Source organism: Corythoichthys intestinalis, chromosome 3, assembly GCF_030265065.1.
Source record: "Corythoichthys intestinalis isolate RoL2023-P3 chromosome 3, ASM3026506v1, whole genome shotgun sequence".
Classification (NCBI taxonomy): domain Eukaryota; kingdom Metazoa; phylum Chordata; class Actinopteri; order Syngnathiformes; family Syngnathidae; genus Corythoichthys; species Corythoichthys intestinalis.
Window position 1 is genome coordinate 65,815,500 of NC_080397.1, and position 21,702 is coordinate 65,837,201.

The 21,702-nt window shown below is 39.8% G+C and overlaps 1 protein-coding gene across 6 annotated transcripts in view; it reads left to right on the top strand.

The window, feature by feature from the left end:
* Window positions 1–21,702, top strand: part of LOC130913996 (mitochondrial import receptor subunit TOM70-like) — a 119,082-nt gene that overhangs the window by 23,016 nt on the left and 74,364 nt on the right. For 5 of the 6 annotated variants that reach the window (XM_057833016.1, XM_057833019.1, XM_057833021.1 and 2 more), the window contains 5 exons: window positions 91–264; window positions 363–489; window positions 7,693–7,763; window positions 7,836–7,984; window positions 18,310–18,357. In XM_057833016.1, coding sequence (XP_057688999.1) covers window positions 91–264; window positions 363–489; window positions 7,693–7,763; window positions 7,836–7,984; window positions 18,310–18,357 — 569 coding nt within the window. The remainder of the gene's footprint in view (window positions 1–90; window positions 265–362; window positions 490–7,692; window positions 7,764–7,835; window positions 7,985–18,309; window positions 18,358–21,702) is intronic. The other variant, XM_057833018.1, reaches the window with a different exon arrangement.

Genomic DNA, 21,702 nt, shown 5'->3' on the forward strand with positions numbered 1-21,702 from the left:
CTCACGGCACACTTGACGATCTCTCACGGCACTGCCGCGGCACACAGGTTGAAAAACACTGGCCTAATAGACATCTTTCTCCCCTTTTAGAGTCGTTTGGATCGTGCCCGAGAGGCAAATAAAAAAGGCAACAGATACTTTAAGGCGGCCAAGTACGAGAGCGCCATCCAGTGTTACACAGAGGCCATTGAACTCTGCCCCACTGTACAGAAGAGCTACCTGTCGGTGTTCTATAACAACCGAGCGAATGCGTATAAGAAGCAGGTTGGCACTTACTCTCCTAAATTAGCAAAGAGCGCTTTCTTGTGACTCTGCTGCATATGGGAGACTTTTCTGTTACCAACGGTTGCCTTTTACCATAGATGAAATGGACTGAGGTGTCGCAAGACAGCTCACAGGTACTAATGCTCTACCCAGTGAACTTCACAGCTTTCAGCAATAAGTGGCAAGCTCATGGGAAACTGGACAATAAGAAAGAATGCCTGGAAGGTGAGTAAAACTAGTCAAACATTGATCGGGCCTGACACTAAATTAATGGCTTCAAAATGTCTCCCCTTTCGGCGAAATTCGCTGTTTTGAGGTCAAAAAGGGTGACCTACGTGAATTGTGTGTGTGTGTGTGGGGGGGTTAAATTATTATATTCTTATTATTATCATGTGATTCTCGGTGCGTAAACGGACCACTTCAGAAATCGGTCCTTTGAAAAAAGTTTCACTTGGACAGTCAGCAAATCCTTCTGGCTATTTTTCTGATCAGAACCAATCATCGGCCCATACCTGTCAAGTTGTATGGTTTCGGCGTAATTTGTACTAGTGAGCACTGATTTTTAAATGTGTACGCCGTACGTTCAAAATCTGGACGTTTTTCGTGCATTATGTTTTTTTCTCCGTTCGGATTTTGTCACCGTTTCTGCAACGAGACAATGAGCCTTACTATGCATTACTACGTTGGTTGGATGACGTGAGAAAAGTCAGAGACACTGAGAGAGAAGAGTGTTTGTTGTGACGCTGTAGCAAATGCGATGCTAGGCTAGATGACTCTAATATTTCCTGACTGTAGCCGACAGCCTACAAGCTACGCCTACATATCACATGCATATAGCACTACATGCGAAATGACAGACTCTGCGGCGTTAGTAAACAGCCAACATCTTAAAGCAGTAGACTTCTCAGAAAGGCTCTGTTGCAGTGAACTTTCCTAGCGAACCTAAGTAACTTTTTATCTCTCAGCTCCGGTTCTGTCCCAGCTGCCTTCAAACAGGCTGTAGTCAGACTCCTTCTTACGGAAAAAAAATGTTGACTCCTCTGTGCCGTCCAATTTTAGACCCGTCTCCCACTTGTGTTTCCTTTCTAAAGTTTTAGAAAAAGTTGTTTTAATTCAATTGCAAACATTTTTAGAGGCAAACTCCACCCTTGACAAGTTCCAATCAGGCTTCAGGTCCAGACATAGCACTGTTAAAAGTGCGCAACGACATTGCCCTTTCTGTAGATAATGGAAATCCAGCAATCCTTGTTTGACTAGACCTCACAGCAGCATTTGATACAGTTGACCACACAGTCCTTGTATCTCGTTTAGAACAATTTATAGGTATCTGTGGTAACGCACTACAGTGGTTTAAATTGTACTTGGAACATAGGACCTTCTCGGTAATGATTGGGAAATGTTCCTCCTCACAAACTTCTGTCTTGTGGGGTGCCACAAGGCTCTATTTTAGGGCCTGTTCTCTTTGCACTTTATCTCCTACCTTTAGGATCAGTTATAAAAAAAATTATATAATAAAAATTATCGCGTTAACGGTCGTTAATTAATTTTTTAAATTAATCATGTTAAAATATTTGACGCAATTAACGCAGATGCCGCTCAGACAGATTTAAATGATAGTACAGTGAAACGCTCACTTGTTAATTGTGTTTTATGGAGTTTTGCCGCCCTCTGCTGGCGCTTGGGTGCGACTAATTTTATAGGCTTCAGCGCCCATGAGCCTAAAGTAATTATTGACATCAACAATGGCGGGCTACTAGTTTATTTTTTGATTGAAAATTTTACAAATTTAATTAAAACGAAAACATGAAGAGGGGTTTTAATACAAAATTTCTATAAATCGTACTAACATTTTTCTTTTAAGAACGACAAGTCTTTCTATCCATGGATCGCTTTAACAGAATCTTAATAATGTTAATGCCATCTTGTTGATTTATTGTTATAATAAACAAATACAGTCCTTATGTACCATATGTTGAATGTATATATAGATATAGATCGGCGTTCGATCCGATCCAAATATCGGATCGGAGCAACTCTAATTCCAAACTTTTACTGTTTGTTTTTAAAGTGCTTGTGACACGAAAAAGCGTGTTTATTTCATTATACACGCGGTATTTTATGCTCCGGAATGAAATGGACTAGAGCTGTCCCGACTAGTCGACGTCATCGATGACGTAAATGCGTCGACGGGCAAAACATACCATCGACGGGTAATGACGGGTTAAAAAAAATTACATGCGGATAAAGTTTAGAATGGCAGGCGCTCGCGATACAAGCGGTTGTTACTGGCACCCCCAAGGGGCCCGCTGTTATTTTAACGTGACCGGCGTTGTCAGATTGAGCAAAGAGGAAGAAAGTGGGCGAGCGAGCGAGAGAGAGTGAGCGAGATCGGCGAGTTGAGTTGAGTGGCTTCATGCCCCATGTTTTTGTTTTGGTCAATAAAAGTATCCATAAAGAGCCATCCGACGCCTCTCGGCGTTTTTATGCACGCCGCCGCCTTCCTGTGGAGGAAATCGGACGAACCCAGACGAACTGACGACAACGAGCCAAGTGAATCGCCGGTGAGGAGTTGAAAACACCGCCAATTTCCAAAAAGGGCAGAGATGGTAACACGTGAAAGCGGCATAAAGCCAAAAAAGTGGACCAGAATAACCAGAGCATGGAATAATTTCAAGGAAAATATGGAGGGTGCCACTTTGTGTACTCTTTGCTAAGCTGAACTCGCATACCACAGTAGCACGTCGGCTATGAACGAACACTTGAAGCGCCGTCACACAAGTGTAATTTTCGAAGACAACAAGAAACAACAAGCTAGCGGATTGTAAGTCCATACAACTTTCTAACGATTTTTTAAAATGGAAGTTGCCTTTATGTGCGTCGTATCAACGTGCATTTTTATTTAATAAAATAATTAATATAATTATATATATTTTTAAATCATTATTAAATTTATTAGGATCATGGACGCTCCCATTTGGGCAAAATATATACATATATCCTAATACATAATATAATAAAAATATAAACTCACCGGCCACTTTATTAGGTACACCGTGCTAGTAATGGGTTGGACCCCCTTTTGCCTTCAGAACTACCTCAATTCTTTGTGGCATAGATTCAACAAGGTGCTGGAAGCATTCCTCAGACAGTTTGGTCCATATTGACATAATGGCATCACACAGTTGGTGCAGATTTGTCGGCTGCACATCCATGATGCGAATCTCCCGTTCCAACACATCCCAAAGATGCTCTATTGGATTGAGATCTGGTGACTTTGGAGGCCATTTGAGTACAGTGAACTCATTGTCATGTTCAAGAAACCAGTCTGAGATGATTCCAGCTTTATGGCATGGCGCATTATCCTGCTGAAAGTAGCCATCAGAAGTTGGGAACATTGTGGTCATAAAGGGATGGACATGGTCAGCAACAATATTCAGATAGGCTGTGGCGTTTCAACGATGCTCAATTGGTACCAATGGGTACATGATCAATGAACAATGGTACAATGATACAAACCAGGATGGATCCATGCTTTCATGTTGTTGACGCCAAATTCTGACCCTACCATCCGAATGTCACAGCAGAATTCAAGACTCATCAGACCAGGCGACATTTTTCCAATCTTCTATTGTCCCATTTCGATGAGCTTGTGCAAATTGTAGCCTCAGTTTCCTGTTCCTAGCTGAAAGGAGTGGCACCCGGCGTGGTCTTCTGCTGCTGTAGCCCATCTGCCTCAAAGTTCGACGTACTGTGCGTTCAGAGATGCTCTTCTGCCTACCTTGGTTGTAACGGGTGGTTATTTGAGTCACTGTTGCCTTTCTATCAGCTCGAACCATACTGGCCATTCTCCTCTGACCTCTGGCATCAACAAGGCATTTCCGCCCACAGAACTGCTGCTCCTGGATATTTTTTCTTTTTCGGACCATTCTCTGTTGGGCAACAAAAGGGCAAAATCAGGGTACCTGGGGGTTATTAAAAGTATTAAAAAAGCATTGAATTTAGTTTTCCATTATTAAAGGTATGAAAAGTATTAAATTAGCTGTTGTAAGTCTGGAATTTTTTCATCGTGGTTTTAATTTTCAAGAACATCTCAGTGCAACCTAAATTATATCCGTGACGAAGTTTTTTTTTTTTTTTTTTTTAATCCATAACGAAGATGACGCGTACAATTTTTACGATGCACTGCACCTCGTGCGTGCGCGCCGTTAGCATCATTAGCAGGGGTCGTGTTAACCGAATATTTTCCGTCGTTGACCGTTTTTTTAAAACGGTGATGGAAAAAACTGAAGTCCAGGTGTAGCAAACACGGAAACGTTAGGAAGCTTTGGAGAGCATCGTGTAAGGCTATGTTCATTCTACAGGTCTTTATGCACGAATCCAATTTTTTCGTGTTTTTCCGACTCGAGTCAGGCATTAACTTGACGGTCTGAACGGGACAAGTCGCATAGAAGTTGACCATTTCAAATCCGATCTGGGTCATTTTTGTATGTGGTTCAAATCCGATCTGGGCCACATTTTTCCAGACTGTCGCGGCGGTCTGTACCGTCCAGTGTCCCAAATCCGATTTCAGCTGTGCGTTATTAGCGCCTAGCTTGCAGTGAACACGGCTTTTGGGGAAGGGCCGGGCTTGACAACAGTCATAAAAAAATAAAAATGGGTTGAGGATAAGCATGAGAATGATCGGTTTTCTCTCTGCTCTATGTGAGCTATATTTCAACATTTCCTACACGGCCGAGAGTCGGGAGAGGGGTCTGGCTGCAGCCCATCTTGGAGAGTCGGGGCAAACTGCCCGTATGCGAATGTCACATGCACGGACAGTGCGTGCATGCTATCGATCCATATAAACTGTGAATATAAGCCTAAAGGGGTTATTTATGTCTGTTATTTGTCTCCTCCTTTTGAAAAGCAAAATATGATATCCCTGGAATGACGGATGACTTGTCATTTGTTATGATGCTTCTGCGCACCGGCGCGTGTCGGACTGCGAATTAGAGAGCATGCGTAATACTTGAATGGTCTCAATGGACAAAAGCAGTCTGAACGGGCACGCCAAAAAACCGGATATGACAAAAAAATCGGATTTGTGCATTAAGACCTGTAGTATGAACGTAGCCTAATTGAATGAGCAGGGACAAACAGCTTGGAGTCAGAAGTACGTGCGCTATTCTCAAACCTGAACGCACCCCGAGTCTTGGATGACAAATCAACAGAGCAGAGAGTAGACACAACATGGCTGGTAGTTTCTTCAATTTATTCAGAGTTGAGTAAGTAACGCACCGCTTTTGACCAACACTGCAATTGAATATGTCATTATTATCATTTAAAAAATTTAAGTGATGGGTAAAAATAGATTATGACCGGATTTTTATGACCCTGTCAGTCAAAATGACAGACAACGAAAAAGTCTAGCGCAACCTCTGATTATTAGCATCAACATCACAACAGCAGGCAATCGCACAGTACTGTGTGATAATGCAAGGAACTGCTCAGATGCCTGAGTTGTTATGTTCGACGAAAGCCTCAACAAGACAACCAAGTCCAAACAGTTGGACCAGCATGTGAGGTATTGGATCGGCGACCAAGTCGCATCCAGACACTTTGGGTCGCAGTATATGGGTCATGCAAAGGCAGTGAACCTGCTTAACATTTCAAAGTAAGTTGCCAATTTCTCCAATTAAAATGTGTTAGATGCAATAATGTATTTCTGCACGGTTTGCCTTTCGAATGAAAGTGAATTTCGCAGTTTTAACTCAAGAGTTAGCCATGTTCAATGGGGTATTGGCAGGTGCACTAGCCTTAGCATGGATAAACCGGAGTCGTAGATCCACCATCACCCTCAGATATACAAGCACGGTTGACACTATTATTGGAAAGAATGCAGGGTAACGTTGATCTGAATAACATGGCATGGTGATAGGCAAATTATAATGTAGGTGATATTAAAACACCTCCTGGTATATTTAAATGTTTTTCTTGATTGAATAAGAGTATGGATTTTCTTTATCTGATTAAAAGAAATGTCTTCAATTGCTAACAAAGGATAAACATGTGTTTTGTATACTTCTTGTAATGTGATTAGAAAAAAACGATTAATGGTCATGTGTAGCTTTTTTGTTTTGTGGTAATTAATGGTAAACTACTGCCATTTAGTGGCTGTTTTTTCAACTTTCACTGCCAATTGCAATCACTTTACAGTTAAGGTGACCAACTTGACAATCCCTTACCTACCACCTTGACTAGGTCCTCTTAAAAGGGAAACCTGTTGTATTGCAAATGTAATTTCTGAAGTTGCTTTACAATAATAGTGTAAAATCCATTTTATCCTGGGGGGAAAAAATTCTGAAAGATCTTATATTTAAATGTGTTTTAATTGTACCTTCAATAAATGTGCATTCTTTTGTCAAACACACTTAGTAATAGAGGTTAAATTTGATGTTCAGTGCTTTATTTTTTTAATATGATTCAATATTATCCAAATAATGGGTGCAAGAAAAGTATTAATTTTCAGTTGAAATGGCATTATAAAAGATCTTAAGTCTTGAATTTAGATTTATCAATCCTGGGGGGACCCTGAAAACAAAATCTCCGCTTTCGTCACTTTTCATTTTGCAGACTTCATCTATATGACCAATGTTGTTAATCTTACTTTTCAAAAGTAATTAATTACAGTTACAAATGACTTCTCCCAAAAAGTAATTGTTAGTAACTCAGTTACCTGAATGTAAGAGTAATTAGTTACTTGGCAAAGTAACTGGTGTTACGTTTCTTTTTTTTTTTTTTCTCATTTTTTCAAAAAACAAAAAACACAGTAACCTTTCCTATAGTTGGAAGTCTTTAATGTTGTGAATCAACTGTAAAAGTTGTTAAAATTGCTCCCGTTTTTGCATTAGTTCCCTTCTGTCTACTTTCGACATGTGAAAGTTTTAAAACTGTTTCATCATTTAAAGATAGATTCTAGTCAAGATTTTGCCGATTTAGGGGTATTTTAGATAAGAAGTTACTTAGGTTCGCTAGGAAGGTTCACTACAACAAAGCCTTCCTGAGAACTAACACCGCCGAGTCTGTCATTTCGCATGTAGGTCTATATGCATGTGATTTGTAGGCTGTCGGCTACAGTCAGGAACTATTGGAGCCATCTAGACTAGCATCGCGTTTGCTACAGTGTCACATCAAACACTCTACTCTCTCCGTGTCTCTGACTTTTCTCACGTCTTTCAACCAATGTAGTAACGCATAGTAACGCACATTGTCTCGCTGCCGAAACGGTGACAAAATCCGGAGGGAAAAAAAAACACGTAATGCAAGAAAAATGTACAGATTTTGAACGTACGGTGTACACATTTAAAAATCAGTGCTCACTTGTACAAATTACGCCGAAACCGTACAACTTGACAGGTATGTTAACGGTTGTTGCGTTACTTCTGTCAGATAGCATCGCTCAGTCTATCCCGGAGGACGAGCTGAACGAGGAGCGCATGAAGTTCCCTATGGGAAATAAGGTGTGTACTTTAGATATTAACGTCCACGTTGTTCTACAAAAACAAATAGTAAAACCTTTCTTTGGGTTCTAGAAACGAGGGTGGATGATGCCTTCTCCTCAGTACATCAAATCCTACTTTGGTTCTTTCACCGATGACATCATCTCGCAGCCGCTGCAGATGGGCAAGAAGAAAGATGAAGACAAGGACAATGAGGGCGAGGCCTCCGAGGTCACAGCTAGGTACTAGAGAACATTTTGCCACCATGGTGAATAGAGGTGGGAATCTTGGGGCACCTAACGATTCAATTATGATTCAGAGGCAAGAATTTGATTATAAATTGATTAATGATGCCCCCCCCCCCCGCAGCTATTTGATGCTTTTAATGTTTCGTACATTAGTTCCAAAATTGTACAAAAATTCTCTCAGGCTTATCAAACAAATTACTATTTAAGTATCATGTTAACAGTTCAAAACATTAATAAAAAAAATCTCAAGTACCCAGTCTGTATTGGCAGCTTTAAACTATTTAATGATGTGAATCAACTGTTAGTTTTTAAAATTGCTCCCGTTATTCCATAATTTCCCTATTGTCTACTTTCGACATGTGAAAGTTTTAAAACTGCTTTATCATTTAAGGATAGATTCAAGTCAAGATTTTGCCAATTTAGGAGTATTTTAGACAGAGCCTTCCAGAGAAGTTTATGAACGCCGGCAAATCTGTCATTTCGCATCTAGTTCTCTATACAGTGCCTTGCAAAAGTATTCGGCCCCCTTGAACCTTGCAACCTTTCGCCTCATTTCAGGCTTCAAACATAAAGATATAAAATTTTAATTTTTTTGTCAAGAATCAACAACAAGTGGGATACAATCGTGAAGTGGAACAAAATTTATTGCCTAATTTAAACTTTTTTAACAAATAAAAAACTGAAAAGTGGGGCGTGCAATATTATTCGGCCCCCATTGCGTTAATACTTTGCAGCGCCACCTTTTGCTCCAGTTACAGCTGCAAGTCGCTTGGGGTATGTTTCTATCAGTTTTGCACATCGAGAGACTGACATTCTTGCCCATTCTTCCTTGCAAAACAGCTCGAGCTCAGTGAGGTTGGATGGAGAGTGTTTGTGAACAGCAGTCTTCAGCTCTTTCCACAGATTCTCGATTGGATTCAGGTCTGGACTTTGACTTGGCCATTCTAACACCTGGATACGTTTATTTTTGAACCATTCCATTGTAGATTTGGCTTTATGTTTTGGATCATTGTCCTGTCGGAAGATAAATCTCCGTCCCAGTCTCAGGTCTTGTGCAGATATCAACAGGTTTTCTTCCAGAATGTTCCTGTATTTGGCTGCATCCATCTTCCCGTCAATTTTAACCATCTTCCCTGTCCTTGCTGAAGAAAAGCAGGCCCAAACCATGATGCTGCCACCACCATGTTTGACAGTGGGGATGGTGTGTTCAGGGTGATGAGCTGTGTTGCTTTTACGCCAAACATATCGTTTTGCATTGTGGCCAAAAAGTTCAATTTTGGTTTCATCTGACCAGAGCACCTTCTTCCACATGTTTGGTGTGTCTCCCAGGTGGCTTGTGGCAAACTTTAAACGAAACTTTTTATGGATATCTTTGAGAAATGGCTTTCTTCTTGCCACTCTTCCATAAAGGCCAGATTTGTGCAGTGTACGACTGATTGTTGTCCTATGGACACACTCTCCCACCTCAGCTGTAGATCTCTGCAGTTCATCCAGAGTGATCATGGGCCTCTTGGCTGCATCTCTGATCAGTTTTCTCCTTGTTTGAGAAGAAAGTTTGGAAGGACGGCCGGGTCTTGGTAGATTTGCAGTGATCTGATGCTCCTTCCATTTCAATATGATGGCTTGCACAGTGCTCCTTGAGATGTTTAAAGCTTGGGAAATCTTTTTGTATCCAAATCCGGCTTTAAACTTCTCCACAACAGTATCTCGGACCTGCCTGGTGTGTTCCTTGGTTTTCATAATGCTCTCTGCACTTTAAACAGAACCCTGAGACTATCACAGAGCAGGTGCATTTATACGGAGACTTGATTACACACAGGTGGATTCTATTTATCATCATCGGTCATTTAGGACAACATTGGATCATTCAGAGATCGTCACTGAACTTCTGGAGTGAGTTTGCTGCACTGAAAGTAAAGGGGCCGAATAATATTGCACGCCCCACTTTTCAGTTTTTTATTTGTTAAAAAAGTTTGAATTATCCAATAAATGTTGTTCCACTTCACAATTGTGTCCTACTTGTTGTTGATTCTTGACAAAAAAATTAAATTTCATATCTTTATGTTTGAAGCCTGAAATGTGGCGAAAGGTTGCAAGATTCAAGGGGGCCGAATACTTTTGCAAGGCACTGTAAATATGCTAATGCCGCCGAGTCTGTCATTTCGCATCTAGTTTTATATACAGTGGGGCAAATAAGTATTTAGTCAACCACCAATTGTGCAAGTTCTCCTACTTGAAAAGATTAGAGGCCTGTAATTGTCAACATGGGTAAACCTCAACCATGAGAGACAGAATATGGAAAAAATAAACAAGTAAATCACAATGTTTGATTTTTAAAGAATTTATTTGCAAATTAGAGTGGAAAATAAGTATATGGTCACCTACAAACAAGCAAGATTTCTGGCTGCCAAAGAGGTCTTTTTTCTAGTCTAACCTCAGTCAGTCACACTCCAAACTCCACTGTGGCCAAGACCAAAGAGCTGTCGAAGGACACCAGAAACAAAATTGTAGACCTGCAGCAAGCTGGGAAGACTGAATCTGCAATAGGTAAAACGCTTGGTGTTAAGAAATCAACTGTGGGAGCAGTTATTAGAAAATGGAAGACATACAAGACCACTGATAATCTCCCTCCATCTGGGGCTCCATGCAAGATCTCACCCCGTGGCGTCAAAATGATAACAAGAACTGTGAGCAAAAATCCCAGAACCACACGGGGGAACCTAGCGAATGACATACAGAGAGCTGGGACAACAGTAACAAAGGCTACTATCAGTAACACAATGCGCCGCCAGGGACTAAAATCCTGCACTGCCAGATGTGTCCCCCTGCTGAAGCCAGTAGACGTCCAGGCCCGTCTGCGGTTCGCTAGAGAGCATTTAGATGATCCAGAAGAGGACTGGTAGAATGTGTTATGGTCAGATGAAACCAAAATAGAACTTTTTGGTAGAAACACGGGTTCTCGTGTTTGGAGGAGAAAGAATACTGAATTGCATCCGAAGAACACCATACCCACTGTGAAGCATGGGGGTGGAAACATCATGCTTTGAGGCTGTTTTTCTGCAAAGGGACCAGGACGACTGATCTGTGTAAAGGAAGAATGAATGGGGCCATGTATCGCGAGATTTTGAGTGAAAATCTCCTTCCATCAGCAAGTGCATTGAAGATGAGACGTGGCTGGGTCTTTCAGCATGACAAATGATCCCAAACACACAGCCAGGATAACAAAGGAGTGGCTTCGTAAGAATTATTTCAAGGTCCTGGAGTGGCCTAGCCAGTCTCCAGATCTCAACCCGATAGAAAATCTGTGGAGGGAGTTGAAAGTCCGTGTTGCCCAACGACAGCCCCAAAACATCACTACTCTAGAAGAGATCTGCATGGAGGAATGGGCCAAAATACTAGCAACAGTGTGTGAAAAGCTTTTGAAGAGTTACAGAAAACGTTTGGCCTCTGTTATTGCCAACAAAGGGTAAATAACAAAGTATTGAGATGAACTTTTGGTATTGACCAAATATTTATTGTCCACCATGATTTGCAAATAAATTATTTTAAAAAATCAAACAATGTGATTTTCTGTTTTTTTTTCCCCACATTCTGTCCCTCATGGTTGAGGTTTACCCATGTTGACAATTACAGGCCTGTCTAATATTTTCAAGTAGGAGAACTTGCACAATTGGTGGTTGACTAAATACTTATTTGCCCCACTGTATGTATTCCATCGGTGATCCTGAATATCTGAGTAAGAACACTGCACGTATGCCGTGCGATTCCGAGTGGGGTATGGAAAGGCTTGAAGTTGATTGTTGAAAATGCTATTCAGAAACCTGTCTGCTTCGCTGAATGTAAACGAATGTGGAGCTTCGCTCTCATACAGGAAATATATTTTAGGGCTGTCAAAGTTATCACGTTAACAGGCAGTAATTCATTTTTTCAATTAATCACGGTAAAATATTTGACGCATTTGACGCACATGCCCCGCTCAGACAGATTCAAATGACAGCACAGTGTCATGTCCATTTGTTACTTGTGTTTAGGGTTAGGGTTAGGTGTTGAAACCCTTAAAATCAGTCGCCCTCTGTTGGCGCTTGGGTGCGACTGATTTTAAGGGTTTCAGCACCATGAGCATTGTGTAATTATTGACATCAACAATGGCGAGTTACTAGTTTATTTTTTTGTTTGAGAATTTTACTAATTTTATTAAAACGAAAACATTAAGAGGGGTTTTAATATAACATTTCTATAAATTGTACTCACATTTTTCTTTTCAGAACTACAAGTCTTTCTATCCATGGATCGCTTTAACAGAATGTTAATACTGTTAATGCCATCTTGTTGATTTATTGTTATAATAAACAAATACAGTCCTTATGTACCGTATGGTGAATGTATATATACTGGACTGTCTCAGAAAATTAGAATATTGTGTATTCTAATTTTATGAGACAGTCCTGTATATATATATATATATTAGGGTGACCAAATGTCCTCTTTTGCCCGGTCAAGTCCTACTTTCCCGTAGTATCCTCGTGGTCCGGGCGGCTTTTATAAATTCATAAAAATGTCCGTTTTTTATGATTTTTCACAGGACCAATTTGAAGAGAATCCCTCCGGCCGCTGGGTAGCAGCAGCTGTTGACATGGCTCCTACTAGAAGGGAGGGAAGGAGTAGTTCTTGTTTTTGTTGGCAGTTTACCTCTATCATGAGGCATTACCGCCATCTACTGGGTTGACGATTTGGCCACAACGGCTGCCCAGTTGTTAAGTTTTTTTTACGATAAATACGTATTTAATGGCAACTGTTGACTTCTGTTGGAGCTTAGACTGTAAAATCCCGTTTGGTGTCGCATCGTTGCACTGACGATGATTTTAAACTTTTATAGCAAAGTTTGATTTTTGCCTCAGCTAACTATGAGTAAGCTAAACCACGCTAGGCATTATGGGAAATGTAGTTTTGAACTGCTACGTTTGGGTAAATGCTGGTTGAATAGTTTGTCAGTTTTTTTGGGTTATTGTTTGAGTGCAATCTAGAACATTGAATGGGAATATCAATTGAATGGGAATAACAATTTGTCAAGGACAATTGTCGCTATAGTAATTTATAAAATGTTTAGTTGGCACATAGCCTACTGTGTGTATGTTCTTTGACTGGACTACATTTCCATGGGTCTGAATTTTATTTTACATATGGCGTAAAACACAGACAAGACTAAAAAAGCAGTGTCTGCTCTTGCACTCCTCTTTAAAAGAAACTGTTGTATTTTAAGCTAAAACAACTGTTGTGCTTGATAGAACAATATGTCTATATGCCGCCATAGCAGATTCATGGGACATTAAGCCCCCAAACTATTTTTATTTGTCCGTTTTACCCTGAAAACCCCCATTTACAGACGTCGCGCAACCGCTTTTGTTTCAACCCAGCCATAAAACAAAGGTGATTATATTTATTATTCAAAATGTCTGTCGTTTTTAGCTTTGAATCATTCATTGATGTCTCATATTTCGTTTAAAAAAAGAAAACGAGTTTAAAAAATTATTCACTCACATATTTTAACTTTTAAACAAATTGTCACAATGAAAAAAATGGCGTCTGTAAAAAAGTCATGGATATCTACCTCATAACTATCGCTTAATTGTATTTTTTTTTGTTATTGTCGCATTTTCTCCGATATGTTAGATGATAAATAATTGATCCAAACATTAAAAAGTTGAAAAAAAACGTTTAAAAGGGTAAATATATGAAAATGAAAATCTCGACCACTCCTTGATGTCTGCGATTTCTGCATCGCGACCCTTGTTATATCACCATGTTTCACCCATAAAATCCCTCAAAAATCCAGCTTTGGCCATTCACAGCTGTGTCTTGACACTCAGTGATACATGCTACATGCAGTTTTTGGATCGAAACAAAGTAGGTACGCAAGAATATCTTGTCAAAGTCATGGCGTCTGTAATCCTGTTCTCGCGTGCTCTCACCTCCAGATAGGGTTTTGCTGTTTAAAAAATATATTTTTTAAAAAAATGCCCTCCTGCTCAATTTTTTTTTCTCTCAGAAAATTGAGATTTTAAGCTTTCCAATGATGTATTACACATGCATATCGGACAATTTTGAAAGTTGGCTAAATTGGGGGTCTCAGAGCGGAACTTCAAGTCACCTGAGTGTTTTCCGCCATATATACTGGACTGTCTCAGGAAATTAGAATATTGTGTATTCCAATTTTATGAGCCAGTCCTGTATGTTGGTGCTATCGTCAACTGGATGTACAGTATATATATATGTATATAAATATATATATATATATATATATATATATATATATATATATATATATATATATATATATATATATTAAGAGTGTGACAATATCTCGATACAGCGATATATCGCGATATTTTGCAACCCGATGGGTTATCGATATGCTCCCGCCAAGAATCGATACTTTTATTTAACATATTGGCCATACAATGGAGTATGGATGCTGTAAACTGCTCAATGCTTGTTGAGCAATTCCTTGGCGGTCCACTAGGGGCGCTCGGGAGTGGCGGTGAGGGTAAAGTGCGCACAAGTTGTCTAGAGAAGAAGCTCCAAGTGGGTTGAAAAAATAAAAAAAGCTCCGTGAGAACGGTGGAGGAAAAAATGAGAAAAATATTGCTACAAATCACACATGGGGACACACTTTAGATTTTACACCAACAAGAAAGGAAGTAAGGTGAACAAGGACTTTGCTGTATGCAAGAATTGTCTAAGAAAAATAAGTTTCACTGGGAGCTGGTGACGTGGTAGACACCGGAGTTTGTGAGCTTCGCTTTCATCACTTGAGGTGAGAAAGTTTTGCAATGTAATTGACTTTTTAATTTACATGTATTATTTTGATGACATTTGGTGTTGAATGATATAAAATAAACCAGGACCCTAAACTGGATGAAAATGAATATCAAACAAGCCCACATGAATTTACCGATTTATTTGAGAACCAATTTCCATCTAGTTTACTACACTGTTATTACTGTCATTTTGATACAATAAGCTATAAAAATGGTTTGAATAGGTTCCAAGATATATAAAGTGATGTGCATGATAATTAATGTAGCCTACATATTAAAAATAGGTAATTATTGATGTAGCCTACATATTAAAAATAGGTAATTATTTAATTTTTCATTTCTATACATTCAATTCATATTTTTTTAAATTCAATACTTCCAACACAAAAAAAATCAGGATTTCAACTCAAACACTATGAAGTAGCTAATATTTAATATTTTGTTGTTTTTAAGGTGAGGAAGACTGACTGAGCAAGTCTGACATCTTAAATGCTGAAGCAGATAGCGGAAGTGCTCAAACCAAGCAACCAAGGTCATATACGAAGAAAAGACCCAACAATTTTATCATTGCCCCACTCCAAGCTCAACTGCTGACACCTACGGCACTTTTAATTTATTTATTTATTTATTTAAAGATTTAAAACTTTAAAGAAATTAAGGGTGCCATTCTTCATGATCTTTCCAAGCGATATCAGTGGTCGTGGTTGGTTTCCTCTATATGTGCAGGGGCACAATTTGCAGTAGATTTATATTTTACAGCAATGTTACACAGAAAAGGTGTCACTGTTTAATAAATGACTTAAACAGTATTTTTTCTATTTTTAAATACTTTTTTTTTTCTTTTTTCGTTTCAACAGTTGTATCGTAGAATGTCATGTATCCAATTTCTGACCAATATATAGATAATCGCTGTATCGTGATATAATCGTTATCGTGAGCCTTGTATCGCGAATCGTATCGTATCGTGAGGTGCCCTGAGGTTCCCACTCCTAATATATATATATATACTGGACTGTCTCAGAAAATTAGAATACACAATATTCTAATTTTCTGAGACAGTCCTGTACATTAATCCACCATTTAAAGCAGGGGTGTCCAAACTTTTTGCAAAGGGGACCAGATTTGGCGTGGTAAAAATGTGGGGGGCCGACCTTGGCTGACGTCCTTTACATAGAACAATATACAGGACTGTCTCAGAAAATTAGAATATTGTGTATTCTAATTTTCTGAGACAGTCCAGTATATATATATATATATATATATATATATATATATATATATATATATATATATATATATATATATATATATATATATATATATATATATATATATATATATATATATATACTGTACATCCAGTTGACGATAGCACCAACATACAGGACTGGCTCATAAAATTGGAATACACAATATTCTAATTTCCTGAGACAGTCCATATATATATATATATATATATATATTTGTCATTATTTATTTATTTTTTTTCAAAATGCATTTTTCCATCCAGAGTGAGGGGGCACACTTTAAATATATTAAAGTGATATAGGCGTCTTTGAGTGAACTTCGAGTACAATTCAAGTATCTTGAGGCCGGGCTGAGTGTCCTCTTTTTGGAAATCAAAATATGGTCACCCTAATACATATATATATTATATAGTCACTCATTCACTTTTATGAATTATTAGACGGCATTCTTGGGGACAAGAGCAGCATCCTCCCACTATTTGCGTTTGACAACGCAGCACCTCAGCGCGGTCTTCGGGACGCAACGAGGAATGGACCGAGAGTAAATATCATGTGCAGCTAATGCCGCTAGGTAAAAAAACCTAGTGATGGGACGAAATGGGCCGAGGTTCCGAGGCTTGTGTCGAGTAATGGGAGGGGCGTTTCCACGAAGCTTGCAGCGAGGCGCGCGTCATTTCGGCAAAACCTGGAAATGATGACGTGGGAAGCCTCCCCGGCCGGCTGAATCTTGTGAGCGCTTCGGAAGTGATCCGACGTTTGGCGCGCATTGCAAAAACGGTACAGACTAAGTAAAAATTGGTCGCAAAATGCAATGGCGACCGCCTGTTATTTCACATTTTGTGGATTTCGGGCTCCTGTACTTGTTCCATCTATGCGCAACAGCGCAACCAGTGCAAGCTTTTTTCGAGCCTTGTCCTTTGCTTGCGATGGAACCTGCACGTAAAAAAGCGATCATCCCCTGTATGGGAACATTTTGATTTGATTGCTTTCAATAAGGAAAACTACTTTAATATAAATGTGAGTGTGTGTGTGTACCAATCTGAACCAAACATCAACAGAATGAAAAATCCATTAGTGTACTGGGAGGCATAAAGAATACCCACCCAAATTTATATAAACTGGCACTCACATTTCTCTGCACCCCAGCTTCATCTGTGCCTTGTGAAAGAATATTTTCTAAAGCTGGTGAAATATTGTCCAAAAAAAGAAACCGTTGAAAGCCTGTGGAAAAGCTATTATTTCTCAACGAAAATGAATAACAAATTAGCCTTACCACTTGTTGTATTTTGTTCACACACTGAATTACTAACATAAGCACATTCATATCTTTGTCATAATCAAATAACCATTGAATTCTTAACAATGTTGACCTCTTGGGCTTCTAGACCACTTGATGGCGCCATAGAGTAAATGAAGCACCATGAAGCTTTGCTACATGTGCAAACCAATTGGCTGCAAAGCTCCATTGCTTCATGAGGCTTCATTTGGCCATCACTAAAAAAAACAATAATACCTGGCTGCGGCCGTCAGCCGCTACAAACAGTGTCAAGTTGCTAGTTGCTGCAAACATACGGCTATGGTAGAGATCACATATATTTAGACTAGATTTGAAATGACAGACTTTCCCACACTAGTAAACAGGCGCCATCTTAAAGCAGACTTCACTAGAAGGCTCTGTTGTAGAGAACCTAATTACTTTTTATTTAAAATACCCCTAAATCGGCAAAATCTTGACTTGAATCTATCTTTAAATGATGAAACGGTTTTAAAACTTTCACATGTCGAAAGTAGACATGAGGGAAATTATGGAATAACGGGCGCAATTTTAACAACTTTAACAGTTGATTCACAAAATTAAATTACCGTAATTGAATGTAGTTTAAAGCATTAATGTGAAGTAATTTCTTCACATGCCAAATAGGGTCACAAGTAAAGTAATTAAACATTGTCCAACAAATTAAGCATGAAAAAATAATTTATATGTTGTATATTTGACAAAATAATCGCGTTTCCGAAGTTCGAACCTGAAAGGGGACGAACCCGGAAGTGATACGTCACACCGGGAACGCGATGGCACCTCCATAGATACGGCCGCCATACAAAGCCCTTCAAACAATGATTCAAACAGCGATATAAGCGATAGATCAAGGGCAAGGGAGGAGATCCAAGTTTTTGAAGAGTTGGAGGAAGAAGAGGAGATTGGAATTTCATGTTATTAGCCAGACGCTAATCATGATACAAACAATGTGCCTAGACTTCCTGACATGGAATGGATACAAGACCCATCGAGATTACAACATTGGTAAGATATAGGCTGCTATTATTTTCCTTATTTGAAGATGCAGATATTTGCTCATAATTTTATGTTTTTGTCTATCTGATGACATTGTTAAAAAAATAATAATCAGACTTCAAGTTCATTTTGGCAGATCCGGCAGCTCTCGTGCATATAAAATAATAATATAAAAACGTTGGGGGGAAAGAATACAAAAACACATCTAAATGACATGCGTACACTCTACTGGTGAACTCCCATATTACAACTAAATAAAATCCACTATATCACAGTCGCCACTTTATTGTGGGAACAATAAGAAAACAAAGTGGCGTCTAATGGCGTGCGGAAACGTAGTTTTTTCACACAAGCGAACAGATTACATAGCACCACTTCAGTGTTGTCCCGAGACTACATTTCCCATGATTCACTGCGTGGCCTGGGCGCTCGCTGATTCGCTGCCAGACATTAAAAGCAACACTTGTCACCTGTCAGCGGCTCTCGCGAAGCATGCCATAAACTAGAAGGCTTCAAAACGATCACCGTGAAAGAAACGGCGGAACCGTACAAATGTAATGCAATGCTTGAAGCATGAAGGTGGATATACATAATACAAATACAGATATATAAAAAAATAAACAAACTCACCAGCGGTGTATGTCTCTTACTGCAACGTGACCGTGAATTACCGCGACACCGACCCGCTTGAGTGCACATCCACACCCCTTTCCCGATTGACAGTGGATTAACCCTTTTTGGACAAGATCGTAGATGACGCACAATTTAAACACGCTTAACCTAGCGAACGCAACAACAGCTATGATCGGGGATAGCCTCGGCTAACGTCGCTAGCTTATACTGTTCATTCCACAACAGTTGGCAGCTCTGCTTTGACAAAGTCATCAGTCATCTATCCAAAAATCACACTTTTTGGCAAATCCTTGATCAAAGGGAGACCGGTTAAGGAAGCAGGCATCTTCCAAGTGTTTGCAGCAGAGAACACTACTCGATGATGGCATGAAATTCATTCGCTTCGTGCGAACGAAAGATGTCCATTTACGTGCCCTGCTATCCTTTGGCCACTCATACAACTTTTCGTTTGAGTGAAAACAAAACATCACCACACACCGCCGTGGCATCTTACCGAGAAGCAATGCAACAAACAATACTTTTCTATGGTGGACTTCCCTGGCATGTCTAGGTGTGACGTAATTTCCGAAGATTGCCGAAGAAAAGCATTTTCGTTGTCAAGGGCGTTGCTATGGGTTAAACAAAGAATCTGGAAGGGTTGCGTTAAAAAAAATAATGAAAATATGCTTATGATTGTTTAGCCATTGATATTATTCAAAAACATGGTTGGCCAACCTTAGTTCACATTTGGCCTTTAAAGCTGCTGACACAGAATGGGGACTTGAGTATTTTATTTACTGTTTTGAACTGTTAACTTGATACTGAAATAGTCCTTTTTTTATTCAAGCCTGAGAGGATTTTTGTTCAATTTTTGAAATAAATACACAAAACATTTTTAAAAAAAGAATGTGGGGAGGGGCATCAATAATCGATTTAAATCGGAGTCCCGTAATCGTAATCAAATCGTTAGTTGCCCAAAGATTCCCACCTCTAGTGATCACACAAATCGCAACCACGCATCGCATTACAGCATTTCCTTCTTCTCATAAGACCTCGCAAATATAACATGAAATTGCGGGAGGGTTTAGGGCTTGGGCCTGCAAATCAAGTTAATTGACCGGCACGGATCGGGTCGGGCTGGATTTTTTTAAGTCCGATCTAACCTCTGCTCTGAAGATGTTCAAAGGACATACATATTCATACAGTCAATGGGACTAAACATACAATCATCCTCCTTCATGTGGTAATGCACAATAAATTATTTCTTACAGTTAACGTACCAAATCTTATTTTACTGTCCTGACAGCAGGCTTTATTTCTTTTCATGGACATGAGTAAACTGGCATATTGACGCATTCACAAATCACGCGATCTGTAATTCGCTGTCAACAGACCATGAGTCGCGCTCTACTCGCTGAAGCGGTGTCGGATTTCGCAGTGAGGGTGGATTTTAATCCCTCATAACTCCGCATGATTATCGCGCATTCCTCCTCCGTGACGTAAGGTGCCAGTGCCATCGTCACAAGTAGTGTTTGACTCTGGTCTCCGCCCCCTTTTATGTGAACGCGAAGTAACTCTGACTGGGTTGACATAGGTTCGACTAATCAACCTCATAATCGGCGTCGTAGCACCGATTGACCACAAACTAGATAACCAGATTTTGTCAACTCCGGTTACCCGCTGGTAAGCAGGATTACTTCTGGGCAGGTTGAACTCCGTTCGCAGTATAGGCCACAGACCTTTTTAATTGTTTTGGAGACCTGTGGCCTATACTACGAAGCCGGTTTTCTGGCTTAGCAGGGTAACTTTGAGAGTAACTTTATCACGTGCGACGTAAGTTCGCGGCTATGCGAGACTACGAAAGGTGGATATGTTGGAACGGAGAAGTGTTGCCGTGGCAACACAAGCCACACGCCAAACCTGGTCGTGTCAGAGTTAGATCTTGCTTAACATCAGGATTCCAATTAACCACGCTCTATTTAAACAGCACTCCTCCGCGGACGTGTCCTCCTGACAATGACAGTGTACTTGGACGACCCATACGACATTGGCGCGCGGATTGTGAGGGGCTCTCTCCGGAGGGCACGGGTATTTCGGGACCGCCAGAATCCGCTGGCGTACCCGGACGATGTACTCCACGAAAGATATAGATTTTCAGCTGAGGGACTACGTTACCTGTGCCAGCTGATCGAGTCGGACATAACTAATGTAACCCGCCGAAGTCAGGCCCTCACAACCGCGCAGATTGTGTGCCTGTCCGTGCGCTCTTTCGCCAGGGACAATATATGCATTCCATCGGTGATGCTGAATATCTATGTAAGAACACTGTATGCGGTGCGATTTGGAGTGGGGTATGGAAACGGTTCAAATTGATTGTTGAAATCGCTGAATGTAAACGAATGCGGAGCTTTGCTCTCATACAAGAAATATATTTAACGAATTTTTCCAGTGTTATTTCGTTGTGTAAATGCATTTATAATAATCATAGAAATATGTAGACTATTTAAACATTGAGAAAACTTGCGTTTTTTCTGCCAACTCGAAGAGATTAAAATGTCAAATCCACTGACAGGACAGACGCACAAATATAACAGATGTAAATGTTTATTGTATACAGGACTGTCTCAGATAATTAGAATATTGTGATAAAGTTATTTACTTTCTGTAATGCAATTAAAAAAACAAAAATGTCATACATTCTGGATTCATTACACATCAACTGAACTATTTCAAGCCTTTTAT